We start from the raw sequence: 23,606 nt of genomic DNA, 5'->3' as shown, positions 1-23,606 counted from the left end.
TGCAAATAGTGTATGTGTGAAACTTTGAACTCTGAAAACTGTTATTTTGAAGAAGCTATCTTTCACCAGAAGTAAGGTATGGCCATACTCATTCATCCTCTACTAGACCTTCGAATCAGAACTTCATGTGTGGTAAAAGTAACTTAATTTGAACTAAATTAAAACCAAAAGTCAACAAGATGTTTTTGTAAACCTAATTAAATTCATTATCCTTTCATATACAGTCCATTTTATTGAAAAAGCCTTCATAGGAATACGAAACATAAAGAATAATAGGGTTTCCTTCTTACTAATCTGTTCGATGTTGAGAGCACGCCACTGGTCTCCCTGTGGATTCTGGTCTCCCATCCCCTGCCTGACGTAGATCTGACCTCCGTCTGTCAGCAGCCAGAGAGCATGAGGAGCTGCTGTCACTGCCATCACTTCATCTGGGCTACATGGAACATTCACCACCTGCAAGGCGAAACTGGAGAGTCAGCTTGAGAAGGAGATGGAATAAGAGCCCACAAATTAATAAGGAGCGGAAATAAGGAAGGACCATCAGTTAGACAATGAGACAAAATAAAGAAAAACTTGACAAGGAAACGAAATGAAGGTCAACAGATTAATAAGGAGACAAAATAAGGGTCATCAGCTTAACAAATAATCAAGCTGACAGAGCCAAGTGATTGAAAATGAAATGGAATTAGGACCAACAGCTTGACAAGTAAAACATAAGAAACCCAAAAATATGCTTCTAAGCCTTATAGTGTGTTTCCCAGCATTATTATTACTATTAATCCATCCCTCTAAACAAAGTACCTTTAAAATTTAATCCAAGCTTTACTTGGGTGGTGTAGTTTATTTACCAACCTTGTTTTATGGATTTATTAATATTTTATTGCAATATTTCAGGACATCATTTTGGGAATATGCAGTTGCAGATTGTGTAAAGATTATGCAATCAAAAATGCATGGTCTCATCATGATTGCAAGGGTAATGTGTTTGTGCATGTTTGAGATTCTGGAATCGGTATTGAATCCAACGTAGGCCTAACAACGTATAAAAATAATGTATGCCAATATCTGATTGTAAACGAAGCTTACTGACATTAAGGTTTTCAGAGTTGGGCCTCAAATGGAAGAGTTCATTGCCTGTAGACAGCAACCACAGAGATCCCTTCTCCTCAAACACTCCTTCAGCTGTGATTTGCCTCCATCTCAGTGGGGCTGTCATGTTCCTTATAGAAACTTCTGTCCATCGGTGGCCTAGGTAATGGAACATCAACATAATATAGCAAAAAAAAAAAACTGTTAAACAAAGTAGGGCAGTGGATCTTGGATAACTGGAATCTGGAATACTGATGAGGGACCAGCACAAAATTTTAACCATCAAAAATTTGTTATAACTAGTTTGGTAATAAATAATAGACTTGGAAATTGAACAGGAACTGAGGTCACACTTTAGATTACTCAACTTACTGTTAAAATGTTTGGAAAATTTAACAATTTATTATACCTCTGCAAATTTTTCAGCACGACTAAAGAGTTTTTAGGTTGTCACATTTTTTACACACTATGTTGGATACACTAGTACTGACGATAACAAAAAATTTGAACCATCCAAAATTATATTTGAACTGGCTGGTTCCAGTTTCAAACCTTAAAAAAGCAAATGATTTTTCAGACAAGGTTCATGTCATGTCCCAAGAATTTCAAACTAGAGGAATTATTCTACTGTGCAGGTAAAGATGGTGTATGAATCACTAAAAATTGGCTCATTGGGCTATGAAAACAAAATTTGTTGAATGATGATAAGCATTTTCATTTTGTTAATAAACATATCTTCTTCTTGTTTATATATATATTATTATATATTATATATATATATTGTGTTATATATGCCTAATAAGGACTTGAATTTTTGAGAAAACTGTAAGCCGCACACCTATTAACCGCATACTTGAATGAAAGGTCTTGATATGAATATTCCCCGAAGAATATCAGTTTTTCGATGAGGGCACGATCTTCAATCAAAGGGCTGTATTTAATCATATTTAAAAACTTGACGATGCATCAGCAGTTAGATTTGTCAAATCCAAATCAAATCAAATCCACTTTATTGTCACATAAACATTTGTACATAGCAAAGCTATTAAACTGGTGACATTGTCAATTCAATATAAACCTAAAAATACAATTAAGTTACAGAACATTTTTGTCTGACTCTAAAACAACAATTACATATAACAATGCTGCTTAATTTTGTAAAAAGTCACTTACAGAGTAAAATACTTGGTTTAAAAGATAACTTTTTAGAGTATACTTAAAACTCTTTAAGCGGATTTGGCGGATTTGTTTTTATTTATAGTTTTTTTCTTTAATTTTCCCTGAGTTAATCTTTTTAATCTCATGATAGATGTTTACATTACAATAAAGTCGTTAGTTTAGATTCCATCACACAGTTTAATGCAAATACAAAGGATTTTCATTAAAATAAGCAATAAGTACAATTGATATTTGCCTGTAAAATTTCATAATTTGTATCACAAATATGAGTATAACCGTTTTTAACAGTAGATTTAGAGACCCATATTATTCTCTTTTAAAAGTACTCGTACCCTGTTGCAAAGCATGTGCAGAACAACTAACTAGAGTTAATTAATACTCTAAACCTTGCCATGCATTCCCCACTGTAAGAGTTAAAGTTACCTTTGATGGCTGTTGAGTTGACGTAGACATAAGGAGACATTCTGTTTGTGATCCAAACAGAGTTATTATTGCTACTGATCTGACACAGGGAACTGTTCTCAAACATGTAATTCCTTATGAGGACCTGCAAAAACAAACAATTCATTAGGGACAATCATTTTAGTAAACCAAATCTCCTTGAGTAAAACCGTGTCAAAACTTGTAAAATTCACTGATGTTTCCTACTTCCTATTTCAGATGTGACTAGGACTACTGAATTAAATGCAACCAATGAGTTGTTCTTTCACCTGCCACCAGACACATTTGTCCTCCGTGTAGTTGTCACTGTAGTAGACAGAGTTGCTACGGTCCACCAGCCAGCCGAGGTTGTAGGGTCCCAGCGCTATATCTGCCACTTGAACGTGTCCGGGTGTGTCCACTCTCTGCCAATGAGACCCCTCGGGACAGTCGGGAGTCACACCCGCACGCCACAACACCCAGTGATCAGCGGTCAACACCCAGACCATCTGTGGGGAACATTATTCATGGTTATCCACCGCCATGATGACAATCGCCACCATCATTATTTCCTTACAATCGTAGTGAAATAGTAATCTTTCTATTGTGATTTTATTTCTGGCCTGAACTGATTTCTTAAACTTTTGAGATATCAGGGATCCAAAGACCCAGAACTTCTATCAATGTCTTGGTTAGTAACAAGACCAAAGTTTGGACGATTTAAAAAAGTCATCCAGTACCAACCTCTTTAGAGCAGCATATACTGGTGACTAGTGATGGACAAGGGACTAGACTTCCGTCTCGGTATGGTGTAACACTGCTAAGCTCTGTCTGAAGGTAGACTCGTCCACTAGACACGTACCAGGCGACGTCACTGCCTAGTGCTACACTCTCCACCCCCCTGGCTGCAATCTCCCAGTTACCACCAGCTGTACCTATGAAACAATAAAGCTTTAACGTGCAGTTATGTGGTAACATCGAGTCTTACCACTAGACGCTTGTAGTATTGAATAAACGCCAAATAATTGTTGAGATGACTGTACAAAATAACAAAAGGGATGGTGGGAGGAGAGTGCAAGCCCATACTGCTTGCCACTCTTATTGACATGATCTATCAAATAATTCATCACACTGTAATCTATGTTGGTTTTTCTCCTTTCGTTATATATCACTTCTCATCAGATGGTTTTGGATAAAATATGCTATAGTTGATCAAGGAAATTAAAATATGATTGTTACCATTATTATCAGAATCTAGTAGAGCAGCTGCAACATCAAAGTCTAGCTTCCACACAAGCTGCCCTTCTGGTGAAAGCAGTACGTCCATGGCTCGGTAACCAAGCCTAAACAATGAGATACACTTAAAAGCCTTTGATCCATTTTTAATATTTTTATGATTTTATTTTGTTGAAACTCTTTTTTAAATGTTGTGACCATATTTACAACTGAAGAAAGTTTAAGTTTAACACTCCCCTCACCCCCAAAACTGACACTCAACATGGTGTAACTTTTTACTAAACATTATTTGGACTAAACTAGACAAATTGAAGTCAAAAGTGGACACTCCTTTGGATGTTGAGGTTTGGGTCTAATTACACAATAATTTTAGTGGGAGAGAAAGTTCAACAAGCAGCCAGGAAGTGTTTAAAGTATAGAATTTTGGGTTTCTTGAGCCAGATTGGACTCTTGCCCTTTCAGGAAAGCCTACTATCCTAGCAATAATCCTTCAGTAAAACGTTGGTTAAGAATTATCAGTACAAGCTCTACTACTGAATCCAACATAACCTACGCTAACAATAAAACGTAAGAAACATGACATAGTGAGTATAGCCATAGTGATTATTAAAGCTTTGCAAGTTCAAGTTACCTAGACCAGCGGGCAGGGGAGGAGGGTGGTACAGTAGTGGAGTGTAGTGTCCTGCTCGGCCCACTCATCACTACGTAGTCTCTACACACACTCACATATTGAGCTACCTCAGGAGTGGTCACCTGACACCAGCCATCGTTACAATCCAATGTCAATGTGTCGTCTGCAACATATTAGCCGTTTGTGTACTTCAGTTTACCTGAAGTGTTAAATCTTGCTACACTTGATTGAGTAAATCTTTTAAGCCTCGTTCTCAAGACATTTTCGAGTCTCCAATCTGCCGCTATTCGAGTATCATGTAGGAATAGCTCATTTAATTAGTTTTTTTTTAGTGGCTACAGTTGGTAACTCTGAACATCACTCCAGTTTTTAACTTTGACTTTCTCTTCAGCCCTCTCTCTAAAGAGTGCCAACATCAGAACGAAACATTAGTGCTATGTGTTATGCTATTGGGTATCTATCTAACTATTTAGCCTTTGGACTTTTCCTTAGAACAGATACATTGGTTATTGTTCAATAATCAGTACCCAATCAGAATTATATTCTTTATCTAGATTGAAACCATTATGTGAAAACAAACTCTAAAAGTTATTTATTTTTCACATATCCACTCAAGTATATCTTTTGGGATTTCACTTTATGGTGCAAAACTAGTGATTACAATTTGAATTCTATTCTAAAAAAGCAAAAGAAAGCTATTAAAATTATCTGCAATTTAGATTCTGAAACTTTGGTTAATAAAGAACATTTTAAATCAGAAAATATAATGACAATTTATGGAATGTACGTTTTTTAAACAATTTTATCGGTAAAGGACAGCCTTTATAATTTGGAACGAGTTGGGGATAGTCATAATAATTTCACCAGAAATCGGGAAAACCTTGCAATTGGCCATCATAGTCTGAAAATTTTTAAGAAAGAATCCTTGTATGCGGGATCAAAACTTTAAAAAACTTCCCAATCAAAGTTGAATCAGACTTCCAAAACAATATTTAAAATTAAATTTAAAAAATTTCTCATCAGCAAGGCTATTTATTCTTTTGAAGAGTTGAATAGTCTTTGAATGTTAAAAAATAAAAATAAATTTAACATAATGTATTTTTTGTTAACAATTGTATTAATATTGTTTGGCTTTTCCGTTGTGTTATTATAAAAAAACTTAGGTTTGTGAATTTTTTGTTGTTATGTAAGAAATGTATTTAATTTAACTATTACATGCAACTGTTGACTTGACACCATTCAATGTATTTCTATGTACAAGAGATAAATAAAATAGTTTTGAATTGAATTGAATACCCAAAAACTAAGTCACAAGCAGCTTCCAATCTAACCGAGTAATACTAGGATAGCCAGTCAATACTGGTTTGTAATCGGCCGCCACATCCTGCAGTCACCGCTAGATTTTGCTGCTGCAGGGTATTATCATATCACTACAGACAAATAGTCGATGGTGAAGGCATTTCATACTTTAAGGATTAAAAAATGTGATAAATAACAAAATAAGCGTACCGCTGGTGACAGTGCCGCACACGTCGTCAGCCAGAGGGTGGTCTATGCTGTCTTGTCTGAGCACCGTATACTGTGGCACTGTGTTATTGCCAGCCTCTAGGGAAGGTATGGCACTACTGCTGCCAGAGGGAGGGCCGTAGTTCAGAGTCTCCTCTATGTGTTTTACTCCAGACAACAGCTCCGGCAGACAGTCTTTGTTGATACCCTCAGTCTCGTTGTTCTCTGAAATGAAAAGGTACTTTTTAATTTTAGATTAAAGATTGCATAAAGTTGAAAGTTTGGTCCGTGTACCTGCATTAATGCAATCTAACACCAAAGTTTTACATAATACACAACCATTACCCAATCGTAAAATTAATGTATTTTTTGTGCCAATGTGTATTCTTTCCCATTGGGGCAAGATTGCTAATCCAACAAAAATCTTAATTTCTTACAGGTTATTTTAATCATGTAGCTGGTATCTTGGTTTACACAACTGATCAATGCTAATGTATTTTATTAAATTAAAGTTCTTTTCTACACAATTTGCTTTACATGGGTCAACTTTTATAATGGCAAACTTATTTGGTGTTAAATGTATTCTTCCAATTCTTGCCAAATAAAAAATTTTCTTGTAATTGAAAAATAAAAAAAAAATTGAATTTGAGTCCTCTTGGGGCTTGACACAAAAAACACCAATGCATGCTAAACATTAAAATTACATTAGTTGAAAGTTTTAGTTTTTCTAGAGAAATCCTTCAACCCCAAGCTCTTACGCTCTGTGTAACAACATTAATCTTAAAGTCAATCAATAAACCTTCTTTTTCAAAGTGTTTTTCAGCAGCCAATAGGACTTCTTCTAAATTAAATGCTTTGGCAACAAGGATTTCTTTGTCGTGGACGTCCTTCATGATAGAATCCGGACTCCTAAGATCAGGCAGAATGTCGGGAGGGATGGCGGCTGAGAGGCGAGTTGAACTTGACACCAGATCCAACGACAAACGGGGCTGCAAAATAACGGTAACGCCTTGGTGTTAATATGGAACTAAATTACAGTTTTGTCTTATCTGCTTCCTAATCATATTTAGAAGTAAAAAGAAGTTTAAAAAAGTGGAAATCTTTGAATGGTTGTAATTATTTGACTAGGTTGTCCAGTTGAAGTCCGGTTTTGTGGCATTGTTTTTAATTTAAAAAGACCTTAAATCTGATGTATATATCAACCTATGCTTACATTAAAGATTTTCAACTTACTTCCTATGGGCCGTCTCCCATAGGAGGCATCCGATCACAATGTACACAAAAAAGTAGCTTACAATTACCAGTTATGATATGCCATATTTGGTTGTGATCTCTTTTTTCGTTTTAAGGTTATAAAGTCGTCCTATCCGACTTCATTGTCACCGTTTATATATAAGATAAAACTTGAGTCAAGACTCTAACCAACTTGCATGAAAAACATTCATGACCACGTACACATTTCACTACTAATATCCACTGCACAAACTAAGATATTACTAGTTTTTAGTTAAAATCGAAAAATATTAAAAACCTATTTGTGTTTTATTCAAAATTATTACTGTGCATAACATTTGTAACAGTAAATAACAGTGAAACTAATTAATCCTCAGAAAAAATGCATAATTTTTTTAGTGATATTTACATTTCTAAAGAAGTAGTTATTGATCACAAAGAAAGAAAGAAGCTAAACTAAAGCCTAAGAGTAGGGGTGATCAAAGTTAACCTGTTCCCCGACATTGTTGTTGTTGTTGTTGGACTCGCTTTCCTCCGATTCCCCCGATCTGACACTCGCAACACTGGCTGTGTCGGAACAAGTGTCTGGTGCTGCAACTGAGGTAAACAACGTAATTTTATCAGTAACGTGTTTATCAGTAATGTAATGGTTAGATACTGCTTAGTGGTTTTATACAAATACAGGTCTTACTTTGTAGTGAAACCATGTCAATCTTTCTTCATAAATTAAGCCTAAATCAGTTGATTTTAAAAATTCATTGTCTACCTTTGGTATACTCTAAATATTCCATTACCTATGTAAAATGAATTTGAAATATTACTTACCGTTACTGTTTGAAGCTTTTACGACTTTACTTTGTTTTGAGTTTTTGGTTTTGACCTGAAACCAATAAAATATTTAAATATTAATTAACTTCCTTGAGGTAGTAAAGAATGAATTGTGTAAATAATTAATCACATTACTTTAGTTAATATTAATGTCTTATGTTTCTACAGTTTTCCTTAACCTTTCCAGGGCTAAATTCAATTAAGGGATGGAATTTCATAATTTTTTGCCAAAATTAATAAACTAAAGTGGTTATGTTTTGTATTATTATTTTGCTTGAAATAATTCATTGATAGTAAAAAGATTTTCCTCAGGGCTGAACTAATTTTTTGTACAAAAGTTATGAAGAAAAAATCTGGTTTAATGGATATACCCGCCTTTGTAAAATATCTAAATATCTGATCAGGCATCCTTATATACAGTGTGTAAATTAAGTATTGAAACAAATCTTTATTTTTAAAACCGAAATAGATAGAAATATTCTGTTTGTGGCAATAATTATGAACAAAGGTTCCGCAACTTTTTACATCAAAAATATTTTTAACCCCCCTAACAGGGTAGTGTGAGTGTGTAGGGGGTGACAAATTTTTTTCAAATGGCAACCTCTATTGAGTGACCACTCATTTTAAAGGATTTGTCAAAAGAAACACAATGAAGCAAACCCGAGGTGTATATCCCACCCCTAGCCAAAATGGCAGGCATTCCAAAATTTGATTTCCTGTATGTGAAAAAGCACCAATTTCACAAGTAATGGAAAGAAATCTGTATTTTTTTAACCGAAATTGATAAAATGTTCTGTTTTTGGAATTGATTGTTAACATAGGTTCCGCAATTTTTTACATCAACAATTATTTTTTCACCCCTTTAACAGGGTAGGGGATGGGGTGACTTATTTTTTCAATAACAACCCCTATTGAGTAACCCCTCATTTTGAAGGGTTTGTTAAAAGAAAAACAATGACGCAAACCCAAGGTAGATATTTCACCCCTAGCCTAAATGTTATTTTTATTTTTGTAAAACAGCACCCACTATGGAATATCCGCCATTTTGGCTATGGCTGAGATATTCATCTCAAATTTGCGTCATTGTGTTTTTTTTTTTACAAACGGCGGGTATTCCAAAATGTTATTTTTATTTTTGTAAAACAGCACCCACTATGGAATATCCGCCATTTTGGCTATGGCTGAGATATTCATCTCAAATTTGCGTCATTGTGTTTTTTTTTTACAAACACTTCAAAATGAGGTGTTACTCAATTGTGGTTACTATTTGGAAAAAATAAGTCACCCCCTACTCCTGCCCTGTTAGGGGGGTTAAAAAATATTTTTGATGTAAAAAACTGCGGAACCTTTGTTAACAATTATTGTCACAAACAGAATATTTCTATCTATTCCGGTTTAAAAAGTACAGATTTGTTTTGATACTTAATTTGTATAATACATGAAGGTGATTTCTACGAAACACTACTCCTCCGTTAATAATGGACAGATTTTTACAAACGACGTGTCAAAATTAAGTATTTTTTGTGTAGACGCCCCCTTTCACCAATTCTTGTAATAAAAGTCCTCGGACTTTGCCCCGCAGGACATCAAATACCAATGTATTTCTTATGAAGAAAAGATGTTGTTTACTCAAACAGACAAATAATTTAAATATATATTTATATGTGTTCGTTAGCGCGATAACTCGAGCAAAAATCATCCGATTTTGATGAAATTAGGTACAAACGTGTAAACTTACGTTTATTGATCGGACTATGGAAACAGGGGTTTATGCGGGGTTTTATGGAGTAAAAATTGGTTTTCCCCATTTTTGACCCTAAAACCATACAATTTTAGAATTTATTCCCCAACCATTTTGTAGAGATAAAAAAAAAAAACAATTTAGTATATTGAAGCATTGTTGTATGCCTAATGGTTAGGGAGAAAGTTCAAAAAGTGTAAATTTAATTATTGTTATTATAATTCCCATGTTATTCTTAAGGAGAAAATTGTAAACTGTTGTGGTTTGCTTGTTTATGAACTTATTTTGTTTAAATCTGCAAAATGCATTAATTTCATACTAAACTATTAACATTTCACAAAAGAACACATTTTTTACCCTCCCTGTTGCAGCAAACCTAAGTACTCGTTAAACTAATGCTATTTAAATAGGGAATAAATGTGACATTTTTAAGGAGACATTTTCATGTAAATCCAATCAGGCAAATTGAAATTCGCTTTGTCTGCAGGTTTGCTGCGGTGGGGGTATTTATCCTTATTAGAGAAAAAAAATGAGAGTATAATGCTTAACATCACTAACACTTTACTATATACTGTAGGTGTTTTTTTTTATAAATGTTTCCATAGAAACATTAAATCACTTCGTTGAAAAATCTCAAACAATCAACAGCACCAACAATTACCTTAGTAAGTCTCCTTTTTTTGTCAATTAGTTAACCATGAGTCGCATTCGTAAGGTGGTGGTAGGTGTGGGTGTAGGGATCGCTGTAGGCTGGGTAGTGAGGAAAGTATTCGGGGGACCGCCTCCGCCACCTCTTGGAGGTGTCGGGGTGTTGGTTCCGCGAGTACTTGAACCACTACCTTCCGACAGTTTCCCTACTCCTGCACCTCCAGCATCCTGGGGGTGGGGCTCTTGGTAAGAAGTAAAGAAGGTGCTAGACGGCAACTAACCACAGAGCAAAGAATAATAAGGACAAACACAAATGAAAAACAGAAGGAGGCTGCAAACAAGGAAGCCAGGCGTAGGATACGACCCTGAACCTATAACCAGCTCTAAAAACGATGGCATGAAATTCTCTAGGGTAATTGAAACACCCTCTAGGAGTCTAAACAAATAGAAGATATGCTAGCGGCAAACTAGATAGGCTAGCAAAGGCCAGATAGGCTAGCAGCAAACAAGATAGGCTAGCAGCAAACCAGATAGGCTAGCAAAGACCAGATAGGCTAGCAAAGACCAGATAGGCTAGCAGCAAACAAGATAGGCTAGCAGCAAACCAGATAGGCTAGCAGCAAACCAGATAGTCTAGCATCAAACCAGATAGGCTAGCATCAAACCAGATAGACTAGCAGCAAACCAGATAGGCTAGCAGCAAACCAGATAGTCTAGCATCAAACCAGATAGGCTATCAGCAAACCAGATAGGCTAGCAGCAAACCAGATAGGCTAGCAGCAAACCAGATAGTCTAGCATCAAACCAGATAAGCTATCAGCAAACCAGATATGCTAGCAGCAAACCAGATAGGCTAGCGCTAGCAGCAAACCAGATAGTCTAGCATTAAACCAGATAGTCTATCAGTAAACTATACCATGGGATTAAATGAAATAACCTTTACTAAGAACTGGTCAAGACCAACTCGATGAGGGAAATCAAGAGCGGGATGTTGAACGAACAGAGGAAACCAAAGACTAAGAGGTTGGAATTTAAATACCCAAAGGAATGTCTGGTGGAGGTTCTTAGCTTTGCTGTAGAGTAACCAATAAATACTCCCTTCAATGAATTACATATTTTATTTTTATTTTTGAATAAAACATAAGTTAAGGGCTTCTTTATAAAAAGAAATGTTTTGTGAATTATCTGAGCATCGTCAACAATTTTAAAAAGTGTTTTGCAGGTTATGTCAAGCTGTAAATATTGAATCATGACCATATACTGTTCCTAAAATAAATATCACTAGTCTCTTATAATCCTTCAACAGTGACAGGGAGTTAAACAAATTTGGATTTTGGGTTTTCTGTTGCTTTAAAAACTATAGGGAATGGAGGGAAGCCTGAAAATTGAAGTACCTAGGAATAGCTATAACCCAATCCCAAGAGTCATGTTGTGAATGTACCTTGCGAGTTGAGGAGTAGAGAACGTCGTCAAATGATTGTTTCCCGATCTCGTCCAGTTTCAGTGTCCTTGGGTCCTTCTGTAAGGTGAGCTCCAGGACATCACCCTCCACGGGTAGGACTGGTGGGAGGTCCAAGGAGTCTAGCGCATCTGTACCTTCCTCATCCTCCTCTAGGAGTGTCCTGCAAACAGGTCTCTGGTTCGAATCCCACCAACCACCAATGGATTTTTATCTTTGTGATAATAACATGTGTGGTAATAACTTCCTCTGTGCCTAGCATGGAGTAATACGTAAAACGGTTCCGGGCTTGAGTCCAGCAACTTGAAGTGTGAAAGTAGGATTAAGGGTAGTTTCTTAACTGGGCTACCCTAATATCGATTGAAACCATCGATTTGATTAGTAAACCTTCATTCAATGTTTTCATTATCAGCAAGTTTGGTTAGTTAGGTTAGGTTATAACAAATTCATTTTATAATTATTAATATAGTTAAAAATAAAAATATTGATTAAGGACCTAATAGATATTTTCAATCAATAGTTTCAAGTTTCAATCGATATTAGGGTAGCCCAATTAAAAAACTGTACCCCATATTAAAATTTGAAATATAGGGTAGGGAGACACGTGTCTGAAACTCCTTAATTTTAAGTAAAATTTTAAGTAACTTATCATGTATTTGTGGACTTTTTCTCTCCTTATTACCTAATAGTTATTTTTTTTACTAGGGCCTACCTAATTATAAAAATTCTTATCATCGTCATTTCGAAACCCGCGGTCACAGCAACGTTATCGTCATCACCCCCCCCCCCCCCCCCATCCTGGAAAAGCGGTAATTTCCGATGTCGCAATCTTCTTGGATGCATCGGGTTTTTTTTACAATCGATTCCCAATACCGATGTCCAAGTTACCAAATATGTTTCAGGCATCAATTAATGGACATTTGATTAGATTTTACGTGGTCAGTAAAGTTCCTGACTGTAACAACAAAATTAAGAACAAATCCCAACTTTTCAAGAACATTTTAAAATTCAATTTTAATTCCCGACTTTCCCGTTTTTCCCGACTACTAGACACCCTGTTTTTAGCACAACATTCTACTTAACACATTCACTGCTAATGATATGTAATACTTTTATAAATGGCTAAAAAACATAAACATTAACATGATCATGTTAATTGAGTGACAATATATCTTTAATTAAATAAATTTTATACTATAAATTGTGGATTAAAATATATTATGTAATTATATACATCATGTATTATATATCTGCTAATATACTTATGACGCACAAGTGCGTCATTAGCAGTGAACGTGTTAAGGTGAAACTCAAGTTTGGAAACAAATTATTGTCTAACCAAAACCAGAATTACCTAATAGTACTTCTGGTATGTTGACCTTTAATTTAGTATACAGATTTTGCTAAAGTTACTATTTAATATTTATTTATTTAGTATTTTTATAAAAGTACAGAATATATTTTTTAGCTTACACCAGAGACCAGAGAATGTAAAAACATGACTCACCCACTTACAGTAGTGACTGGTCTTTTGCTCACTAAATCGTTTGCCGTTTGTTTCAGTCTAGATGTCAAATCCAACAATGTTTCGGTAACAGGAGACACTTTCAGTTCGTCAAACAGCGAGGTTACAGGTTCTTCTTGGCTTCCTGTAAACAAATAAGATTGATGAATTGATGATAAAATCTCAAATCTGTGTAGATGAGATTTATTTTTCTAACAACAAAAGTAATGTTTCTTTCGATCTTTTAAGCTTTTTTTTACACAGGAATTTATGACATAGCAGTTTTGGTCAGTACCCTTTTTTCAGTAAAATCTAAATCTTAAAATTTTATATAGTTACCTCCATATACATCAGGCAGATAAGAGAGCCTCATGATGTTGCGTGAGCCGGCAATAATGAATATCTCCGAGGCGGTCACAGCCATAGAGTGGACGTCCGTCAACCCATAGACACAAGCTACTACTGATATACGCTGGGGGTCCAACACCACTAGACCTGTAGTGTTGTGAGATACTAGGTACAGTCCCTTCCACGGCATTACTACGCCAAGCTCTCCCTCCCAGCCCCCCACCCCTTCCCTCACAGGAGGGGGGTGTAGCAGGCGGATCAGCTGGTGCGGCTTCTTTATTGCGTCCTAAAAAACATTATTATCAGACCTTTAATAATAGCTTGGTAGTCTAGGTATTTATAGATATTATTCCTCTGTTGCTATATTGTTTAGTATAATATGGTTATAAATATATTAGAACACTTTGTGATATTTAGTTATTTATCTTGAGTTCCAGGAAAATTAACTTATTCAAACTTTTTTCAAGGTTGATCATGGATATTAGACTGGCCCATGTATCTAACTAGAAGAAGGATTCTATACATTTTGTTAAAAATAACTCTTTCTCCATTTACTACACAAAAATTGTATATTTCAATTTCTAAAAAGTGAAAAGAACATAGAGTTCCCAACTTTTTTGTTCAAAGGTTTGTATTTGATATCAGGGTTTGACAAGAGTTCTAGTTTCAAAGTTAAGAGAAGTAGGCCTAAATCATAAATAAATAGAAATGTCTTTATTAGCCATTATTTTTCTAATAGATTTCAGTTTTTCAGAACAACAAGTAGACTCATGACTCAAGACGACTAAAAAACAACTTTAAAATACCTAAATGGCGATTATATGTTTTGAGTTTTGACGTATATATGCGTCGTATGCTTGTTGCTGAGTTGTGTATATAAACGGCCAACACTCACAACTGAATAGCATCGTTGGCATATATATGGCCAATACTCGGGAAGGATTAACATTTATTAGTTTTAACTTACATGCCCCAGGTATATGTTGTGAAGAGTGATTTTTTTAATAGTTTTTAAGAAAGAAAAATGTACGAAGGTAAGATATAGTGGTCTTTTACCTTGAAGATCAAAGTTTTGTGCACAGTGCCGCTACTATCTGACTGCCAGAAGCGTAGACCAGCTCTTCCTGAGTATATCGTTCGCTCTAGGGGTTTCTGAGGCTGTACGAAAAACGTTGCTCCAACTCTACAAAGGCTGTCAACAAACATATCTGTATCAATACAATTTTTGAAAATACTTTCATAGTATTGACAATGGATACAATGATTGTGAACATCATCAGTAGTATTGTAGTTAACATATTTTCTTCAAAAATTCAATTGCCTGGATTTTTGACTATTCGGATAGGGAAGTCCCAAGTTATTTGAATAATTGCTGTGCTTTTTATTGATGTGATCCAGCAAAAATAATCTTTCACTGGACTCTTTTTTAATATCTGATGTGGCTTGAACGAGATCAGTGCAAATACAGTTCTACACATTAAAATGGCTTTAAAGTCATAAAACATCTTTAAAAATAGCAAATTTGCCGGGGGGAAGGCCGGTCACCCATGGAACACCCTGGTTAGCCCCCCTCCCTTGACAAGTTCCTAGAACTGCCACTGGTTGCAGATATAGACAGTTAGTGGATATATCTGCACCATATGCTTTATTAATTAAATCATTTATGCAATAAGAACTGTATTTGAAGAAGAAATGTATAAGAAGCGCCAGAAATTAAAATTCTTCAGATCCAGACCACAAGGCACGCCCTTTCAGAAAGCAAGGTAGCCACAGAACTCTTGGAAAAAACACACATTTTTCCCGGTTTTCCCAAGCAGCAAGTACCTTTTTATTAGGGGTCTGCGGGTCCCTGGTATTTTTGAATCGGGTCATGCCAACAGCTGGCTCAAGGAAAGGGGTCAAGTAGGGCCAAGCTTGGGGCAAGACGAGCGAATATTCCTGTGATGGTGGAAAGCGTTTGCGAAAAATTCATGATAAAAAATTGACAGTTTTGGCATGATTGTGGGTGATGTCCACAGTTTTACAATAACCTTGAAAATAGTAACAATTTGTCTTGATGGCGGAGAAGTTCTTGATTTCACAATGAAGTGAAAAAAGGAAGATGTTCTAGATTTTCCATTATTGTGGAAGATGTTCTTGATTTCAACGTGACTGCAGAATATGTTGACCTCAAAACTGCCCTGCTAAGAAAGAAGGCAGTATGTGCAAAAGTGAATATTTTCAGAAAATGACCTCAACTTTGCCGCCATTGCCCTAACACATGTGAAGACTAAACTAATATTTTTTGTTATCTTCGGTAATGCTTAGGCCTAAATATTCAATTGACACTATAAAAAATAATTTTTTTAAACTGGATCAATATAAAAATGCACATACTGCTTTTGTCCTTAGAAATATTTGTGTTCATGCTAAGCCAAAAGGCAGCATCTGCTCATACTGCCATTTTGCTTAGCTAGTAAGTGCTAATAATAGAACCCAAAGCTAAAAGGCAGTATCTAACTACTACTAGCCATTTTCATATTTACAAACAACAGTGTAAACACAAACACAACAACATAATCTCAGCTGGTAAAAACTGCTTTTAGTTCCTCATTTGTACCCATAATGCTAAGCAAAAAGGCAGTACGTGATGTACATCACTAAGCATAAAGGCAGTATCTACATCGCAGATACTGCCTTTCTTGCTTAGCTTTTATAGATACTGCCTTTTAGCTTAGTTTTTGTTTAAAAATGATGTATATACTGCAATATACACCTGCCATATCTCAGAAACGGTTGTAGATGCGGCTTTTTAAGTGTGTTTTTCAGAATCCCTGACCCCAAAAACCTTAAATTACAACAAAATCTGAAAATCAAAAATTTTGCACTTACTGCCTTCTTTATTAGCAGGGCAGAAAAGATGCATTTGATTTTTCCGTAACCATATAATGTGTAAAAAGATTTTGTCATGACCTCTGAAGTTGGTCTCAATTTTTCTGTAACTGCAGAAGATATTCATGATTATGTTGTAAGCAAAGACAATGTTAACAGTATTGCCGTTAACGCTGAAGATGTTCACAATATCACAGAGACTCAGAAGATGTTCACGATTTAATTGTGACTGCGGAAAATGTTCACAACGTTATTAGAGTCAGGTTTTTCATGCGCTAACAGAGTTTCATGAGGGTTTACACAAGCAAATATAGGACGGCGTGGTGTTAAGCCTATCTAAAGTCGTCTTAAATCCATATTTGATAAAATGGAACTAAAAAATTGTTCTCCCAGCAGAATTAAAAAATGCATACATAACTGTTGCAACCCTAGGGAAAGGGCTGAATACCAAAACAGAATATGTTTCAACACTGACTGTTTACCTGCGTCTCTCCTGCTGGCCGACCTGAGCCACCTTCCAAGAGCCACTGTCTGGTCTATGTGCTGATATACAGCGGTACTCAGTGGCTACCACCAACACCTGGCATTGCTGATTGTAGCTCAGCTGTACCACTCTGTACTTCTCATTCAGGATCTCGCACGCCTTGCTCAGGTTCTGCAACATCAACTCTTCAGCTCCATCATCCAACATATTGAATACACGATTGACATAACCATATTTCCAATTACTTACTAGTTACTATTTATGCAAGTATAACTCAACAAAAAAAACTTAAAACTGTACCTAACATGCGGAACCTGGGAGTCAAGCTCAGAACTACTTCATGTGGCCTTTGTTGAAAAAATTAATGCATTCTTTAAGCTACATCACAAATCAAATATTTTGCTACGTTTTGCTTGTTCTTTCTGTATGTGTATGTCTCCCAAAAACTTGTTTTGAAATAGTTTGGATTATCATGTGAACAGAGTAAAAACAGGTATAATTTAATTGATGAATAGTCTAATTCTAATTCAAAGAGTTTAAGACCAAATACCCAAACAATTGGTTCAAGAATTTTTCAATCAGTTCAGAGATTTTGTCAACACCTAGAGTAACGGATCACCTAGAATAAAGCAAACTGTAACATAATTTTACCATACTGTGATACTTGTACCATAATGTTACCATAACTTTTGTTCGCGATGGCAATATGCAAAATCAGGTGATGTTTTATTTAAATATAGGAGCTCATAGCTGTTCCCATGGCGTCATATCACACCACATCACACCACCTTTTCCAACCCAGCCTAAATCCTCCCTCCTCACATCAGTCTACACAAGGTCTTAGCACGGTAAACACCTAAGCAGCCCTCTGAGCAGTTAAAATGTAACTAGTGTTATTATTTACAAGAACACCAACCCCTAAGTCTCGTCTAGGATAGTTCTTTGACATATTTAGCATTTTAAGGTTAAAAGTATTAATCTAAGTTGAGCTTGCAGTCTGGACTGAACTTAATCTCACTACACCAATGTCATTGCCCTACAAAAGTCTCAGACTAACTTAAAAATAAATATATTCATCACTAAAATTTGAAAGTTTTAAATAGCACATTTGCATAAGTTACCATGTAGAAGTCAATCTCTGTAAGTACTACTAGGCCAGTGGCGTCACCGCTAAACAGTTTCTGTCCGTTGGTGCTCCACTCTAGCGCTGTCACTGGAGTAGAGTGTAAGCCTCCGACTGTGTATCTCTCCACCTACAATACAATACAACAAATACAAAGTATATTTCACCACCAGAGCCTACAATGGAGCTTTTTGACCAAATATTTTTACAATTAATTTTGTCTAGTTAAGTCCATAAAGGTGTATTTATTACTTAAACATACAGTGAAACGGCAACAAAAATTAATAACCCTGCTGAAGCAAACTTGCAGACTAAGTGGATTTCCCATTGCCTGTTACAAGATGTTCAGTAAAATATTTCTTTAAAATTGTCAGATTATTCCTTATTTAATAAATAAATAGGTATAATGAATACTTAGGCTTATATAAAACTAGCTGGCCCGACAGACGTCGTCCTGTCCTAATGTGGTTTTATGTCAAATGCTCGTTCATTTTCAAGATGAGCTCGTTCGCATGGCTCAATCACGTCCTGGTTGAAGTTTGTTTGCTACGCTCACTCACCTTCAGGTTAGTTCGTTCGCTACGCTCACGCACCTCCCAGTTGAAGTTAGTTCGCTACGCTCACTTGCCTTCAGTTACATTTGACAACGAATATTCGTAAAAAACAAATGGAATAGAATATATTGATTATGCATAGATTTGTTTTTAAAAATTAGGTTATCATTACAACAGCTGTTTCCTTAATTTAATTTAATCAAGATATGACAAACATGGCATGGTAAACAAAATAAAACATTCTTCCATAAGATTAACATGTAAACTGCAAAGGGCCATAGGACGCTTCCCTTAAGGGTTTTTGAAACGGAAACAGGCTATTATGTTATTCTAGTACCTAAGGAATATCCCTGTAAATTTTCATGCCAATTGGTTCAGTAGTTTTCTAGTTATAAACGCTGTGACTAACACAACTTTCTTTTATATATTAAGATGTTAATGGCTAAGTGAATTGGTCCCGGGTCTAGGTCTTACCTTGAGACCTAAGGTAATTTAGCTTATTCCCTAAGTGGAACATTCGCTACAAATTTCAAACAATGATAGCCTATGAAAATATTGTTTTTAATCAGGACTATTTTCTTTGGTAAAATCAGCAGATAAATTTTAAAGTTAGTAATATTTTCAGCATGTCCGTTAATCTAGCTGAGATACTTTTTGGCTTTAGGAATGAAAATAATACCTTACTTTTTAGTCATTTGTAGCCCAGCCAATTTAGGTGTATTTAAAACCAACCGGAGGAATATGATTAAATTATTTGAGTTCCCTCGTAGGTAGACAGTTAATCGTACTTACATTCGTAGAGGCGGTGGTTTGTTTGTAAATGGATTTGATCCATTCAGGTGTAGGTTTTGGAATCCTAAACACTGTGACGGTTCCGCTCTCATCACCCGCAGCCACCATGTAATCCACGGACGACACCAGTTTCACACATGTTATTTTGAATGTGTTTTTCTGAAAAAGAATAACTTAATAGGTACAGCTTTTACAATTAATTTTATGAGCTATTGATTAAATCCATTAAACCCTGCTGTTGTTGATCTAAGGGCTTTTAATATATGGTCCAGGCTAAAAAAGAACTAATCTTGATGGATACAAAGCTACAAAAAAGATCCCTACTTCTAAGCCCAAAGTATTTATATTCTACTTATAGTAGGCCTATACACAACAGTGTTGTATCAAACCTCAATGATATGATATCCCAGCCACAGCAAACCAGCGGACTAAGTGAATTTCCATTTGTCTAATTGCATTATTTTTACTAAAATATCTCCTTAAAAATGCCATATTTAACTTACTCTCTAATTAAATAACATTAGTTTAAAGATTACTTAGATTTGCTGCTTCAGGGAAGGTACCGGTAATAAAGTGTTTTTATAGTTAGGCCCTAAATGTCATATGAACATAGACGATTGATAACAGATTGAATAAGGTTTTCTTATTGATTAATCGAGTAACCTAAGAAAACCCGTAGCTAGATCAGGGTTCGGGATGTTCCCTACAAAATCTTTTATGGTGTAAAAAAAAACTCTGAAGAAATATTACCTCAGGTCTCAATCTTTGCAGATTATGGTTCTCGCGGTTGTACCAATATACGACACCTATATTTGTTCCAACTGCCAAATACTCCGGTAATGCATCAACACATGTTAAGCTGACATTTTCAAAATACAGTCCTCGGCGTACAGTCAGTGGTACTTCCCGTAGAAGCCGGCTTAGAGGGGCCCACTCCCTTAAGATACCTTCATCCTCACACCGGGGCTCTGCCATCTGAAACATAAATAATGTTTGCATGTTGGTTGCAAATATTTTATGTCACCAAAGTTTGACCACGGGAAACAAAAATGCTAGATTATTAATTACAGCCTAATTAAAGTCTAAGTAGAGCCAAGTGGTAATAGTGTTTCCCTTCAAATTTGAGGGAAGCTGATTCGATTCCAAGCAGGCTCGATTCTGGAAATTTGAAATAATAATAATAATTGAATAGCAAATTGAAATTTGAAATAATTAATGATGATTTGTGACAATAGGTCAACTTTAGATGGTAACAAGACCAGTGGTGAATCGTGATATGAGATTGATGGTTTTTTTCCAAATATAACTGTGAATTTCTTTTATTGAATTTTTTTTTCCAAATTGAAAATCCTTGAGGCTTGAACACAAAACACATTTTTTAAATAGAATGAAGATAATTTAAACTAAACGGTGTCCACAATCATAACTTGTAGATGTAATAGATGGGCATGCCAGTAGTCTATGTGGTTTTGGACGTATATGGTACAAATAATAATTATGCTAACTTAAGTTAACGCTTTAAGCTAAAAATGACGATATATGCCTATCAAACAAATATCATGAGTAACGAAACCATCACTAACTAATTCAAAAGTTAATAACAAATACGCTGAACACTTTTGTCTGGCACGTCATACAACCTAAGGCACAAACTAAGAACTAAAGTAAACCCGAATGCTTGAGTGTGTTTAGTTTTATCAGTATTATTGTGCAGTAGACTTTCCAATGGCTGGGCGGTCCAAGACATTGTCTCCTAGGCCAGTAGATAGCACAGTAGATCGTGGGTTAACATCTTCTCTCTTTCAGGTCTAGTTTGCAGCTAATGAGGAGTTTGCAAGAGTCAGTGACAGAACTTGGTGGGAAAGCTCAACCTAACTTGTGATGTCCCCAGGGTAAGACTGAGCAAAACGTTAAATTTAAATTCACTGTTAAGCCCCTGAGCTGTAAAAGTTATATTATTGTAAGAATAAATTACTTACCGGTACGTCAAATAGCTCAACACTGGATGGTAAATTTCTGTCAGAACATGTTTTGACACATTGAGTCATTATCAGCTGAGTACTTTTACTTGTGAAGTGTTGTATTCCACCAGATGGCTTCGTCATTGTTCAATAAATTAACATAAAACACAAAAGCAACAGAGTCTGTCCCCAACCCGCGGCACGACTGTAAGTTTGTCCAAGCAGGCCTGCAATTAATGTCTCTATGCGTGTTTTAAATTTTTACGTGTCGTGTGGTTTTCATGTTTTATGTTAATTTATTGAACAATGACGAAGCCATTTGGTGGAATACAACACTTCACAAGTAGAAGTACTCAGCCGATGATGACACAATGTGTCAAAACATGTTATGACTGAAATATTTAGCATCCAGTATTGAGCTACTTGATTAAGTAATTTATTCTTACAAACACGTTAAAATCATCCCCGCCCCAGTCAGCCATCAAGTTTTTCAACATACTCTCTCCCAGCATCGATGTCTGGATGACCGGAAATTCAAAGCCGTTGTGAAAGACTTGATGTTGAAAAGGCCGTACTACAAAGCCCGTTTATTTTTAGGATAATGTGGAGCGGGGCAGATATTTTTTTGTGCCGTCTGCTACCTGCCCATCATGCAAACCAACAGTATTATTTTATGTTGTACATGTTGTCTTGTTTTGTGTGTTTTTTTACGTAATATCTAGGCACAGTCTATTACCTCTGCTAGAGGGTCAATGAAGAAGGCCAATGAATCATGAATAACATAAACAATGGACTAGTATGGGTGGAAGTTGAGGGGGTTTATGGATTTTTTATGAGTTCAGGCTGAGTTCAGGCGTGGTGTTACATTTAAAGCCGCGTTTACACAGAAGTTAATAACATTTGTTGATAACTTTTATAAAACCCGTCTAAATTTGTCTGTAAGTTAACATTTCGTGTTATTACCACAAATCCTGTGTTTCTAACAAAAATGTTGATACTTTTTTACTTTTACTTTACTTTTCTTTGAAATGGCGACCATACAAAGTAGGTATTTTAAGCCAAGTATGAATGGAGATGAGTGTATGAGAGTGGCGCGATCTTGTAGTCTTGTTAGTGACTTATTCCTTAGACACAGCTGTTAATTAATAGCCCATACAGCTAATGGCGACTAAGGGACCTATAGAGGAATCCGAACCACTTTTTTCCATGGTATATACGAATTGGTCTAATTATCAGGATAGTACTGTGGATAGTCGTAGTACTCACCCATGCAGACGTTAATCCACACCAGGGAGTACCGCATCCACAGTGCATGCCTATAAATATACACAATTCGTGACCTCCTAGTAGCTGGATTACAGGACGACGCCATCCGTCCCAGTCTACCCACCAATAGTCGGTAAACTTTACATTCTTTGATCTTTCTATGGTGAATAAGTTAACACCTACCCAAATTGTTATTAACAAATAAATCACTTTTCACAGTGTAAGCAATCGATAACTCGTTTGATGACAAATTGGATTTTTCAGTTCTTAATATAGGCCTAGCCTAAAGGAAACAGATTAACAAGATTAACAACATAAAACCTAAAAATCCCCTCTGGGATAAGACTGGTAAAATCGAAATGTTAATGGGGAAAAAACAAGTACCAAGTTTATAGCTAATTATGTAGCCTATTGACCGCAAATCTGATTTGACTAACCTCAAAATACAACATTATTTAACATCTAAAAACTTAATGTAGCAATGTAGCCTTTTGGAAAAAGATAAAAACACATTAATGATGAATCTTTATCACAAATATTATGAACCTGATGACACAAAGCAAATATTTACCTCTAGAAGAAGATAGTTCAAGAATGAGTCATATTTTGACAGTGGCAAGATTTCGTTTCGGTAAAAGTCCGTTTGACGTTTATAAATGACGTTTCCTAGTCGCCATGGCAGTGGCACTTGGCTGGCACTCAATGGCAGGAAAGGAAAACGAAAACAGAAATC

At 35.8% G+C, this 23,606-nt stretch overlaps 1 protein-coding gene across 1 annotated transcript; it reads right to left on the bottom strand.

Annotated features, from left to right (window-relative positions):
* Positions 1-290: 290 nt before the first annotated feature.
* On the bottom strand, positions 291-23,542 carry LOC129000702 (WD repeat-containing protein CG11141-like; the record flags this gene model as incomplete). The annotated part of the gene is made up of 20 exons (XM_054427663.1): positions 23,445-23,542; positions 20,397-20,621; positions 19,647-19,805; positions 18,299-18,430; positions 17,176-17,348; positions 14,879-15,014; positions 13,814-14,108; positions 13,478-13,619; positions 11,953-12,133; positions 8,120-8,174; positions 7,785-7,891; positions 6,861-7,050; positions 6,065-6,286; positions 4,556-4,718; positions 3,928-4,031; positions 3,433-3,623; positions 2,979-3,197; positions 2,692-2,815; positions 1,091-1,248; positions 291-453 (listed from the first exon to the last, which is right to left on the bottom strand). Coding segments are annotated over exons 2-20 (3,139 nt in total), but the record flags the coding sequence as incomplete, so codon positions are not given.
* Between the last annotated feature and the right edge of the window lie 64 nt (positions 23,543-23,606).

Source organism: Macrosteles quadrilineatus, unplaced genomic scaffold, assembly GCF_028750875.1.
Source record: "Macrosteles quadrilineatus isolate MER2022 unplaced genomic scaffold, UCM_ALF_1.0 Scaffold_8__2_contigs__length_117827958, whole genome shotgun sequence".
NCBI lineage: Eukaryota > Metazoa > Arthropoda > Insecta > Hemiptera > Cicadellidae > Macrosteles > Macrosteles quadrilineatus.
Note: the sequence above shows the minus strand (reverse complement) of the source record. Positions and strands in the feature narration are given on the sequence as shown.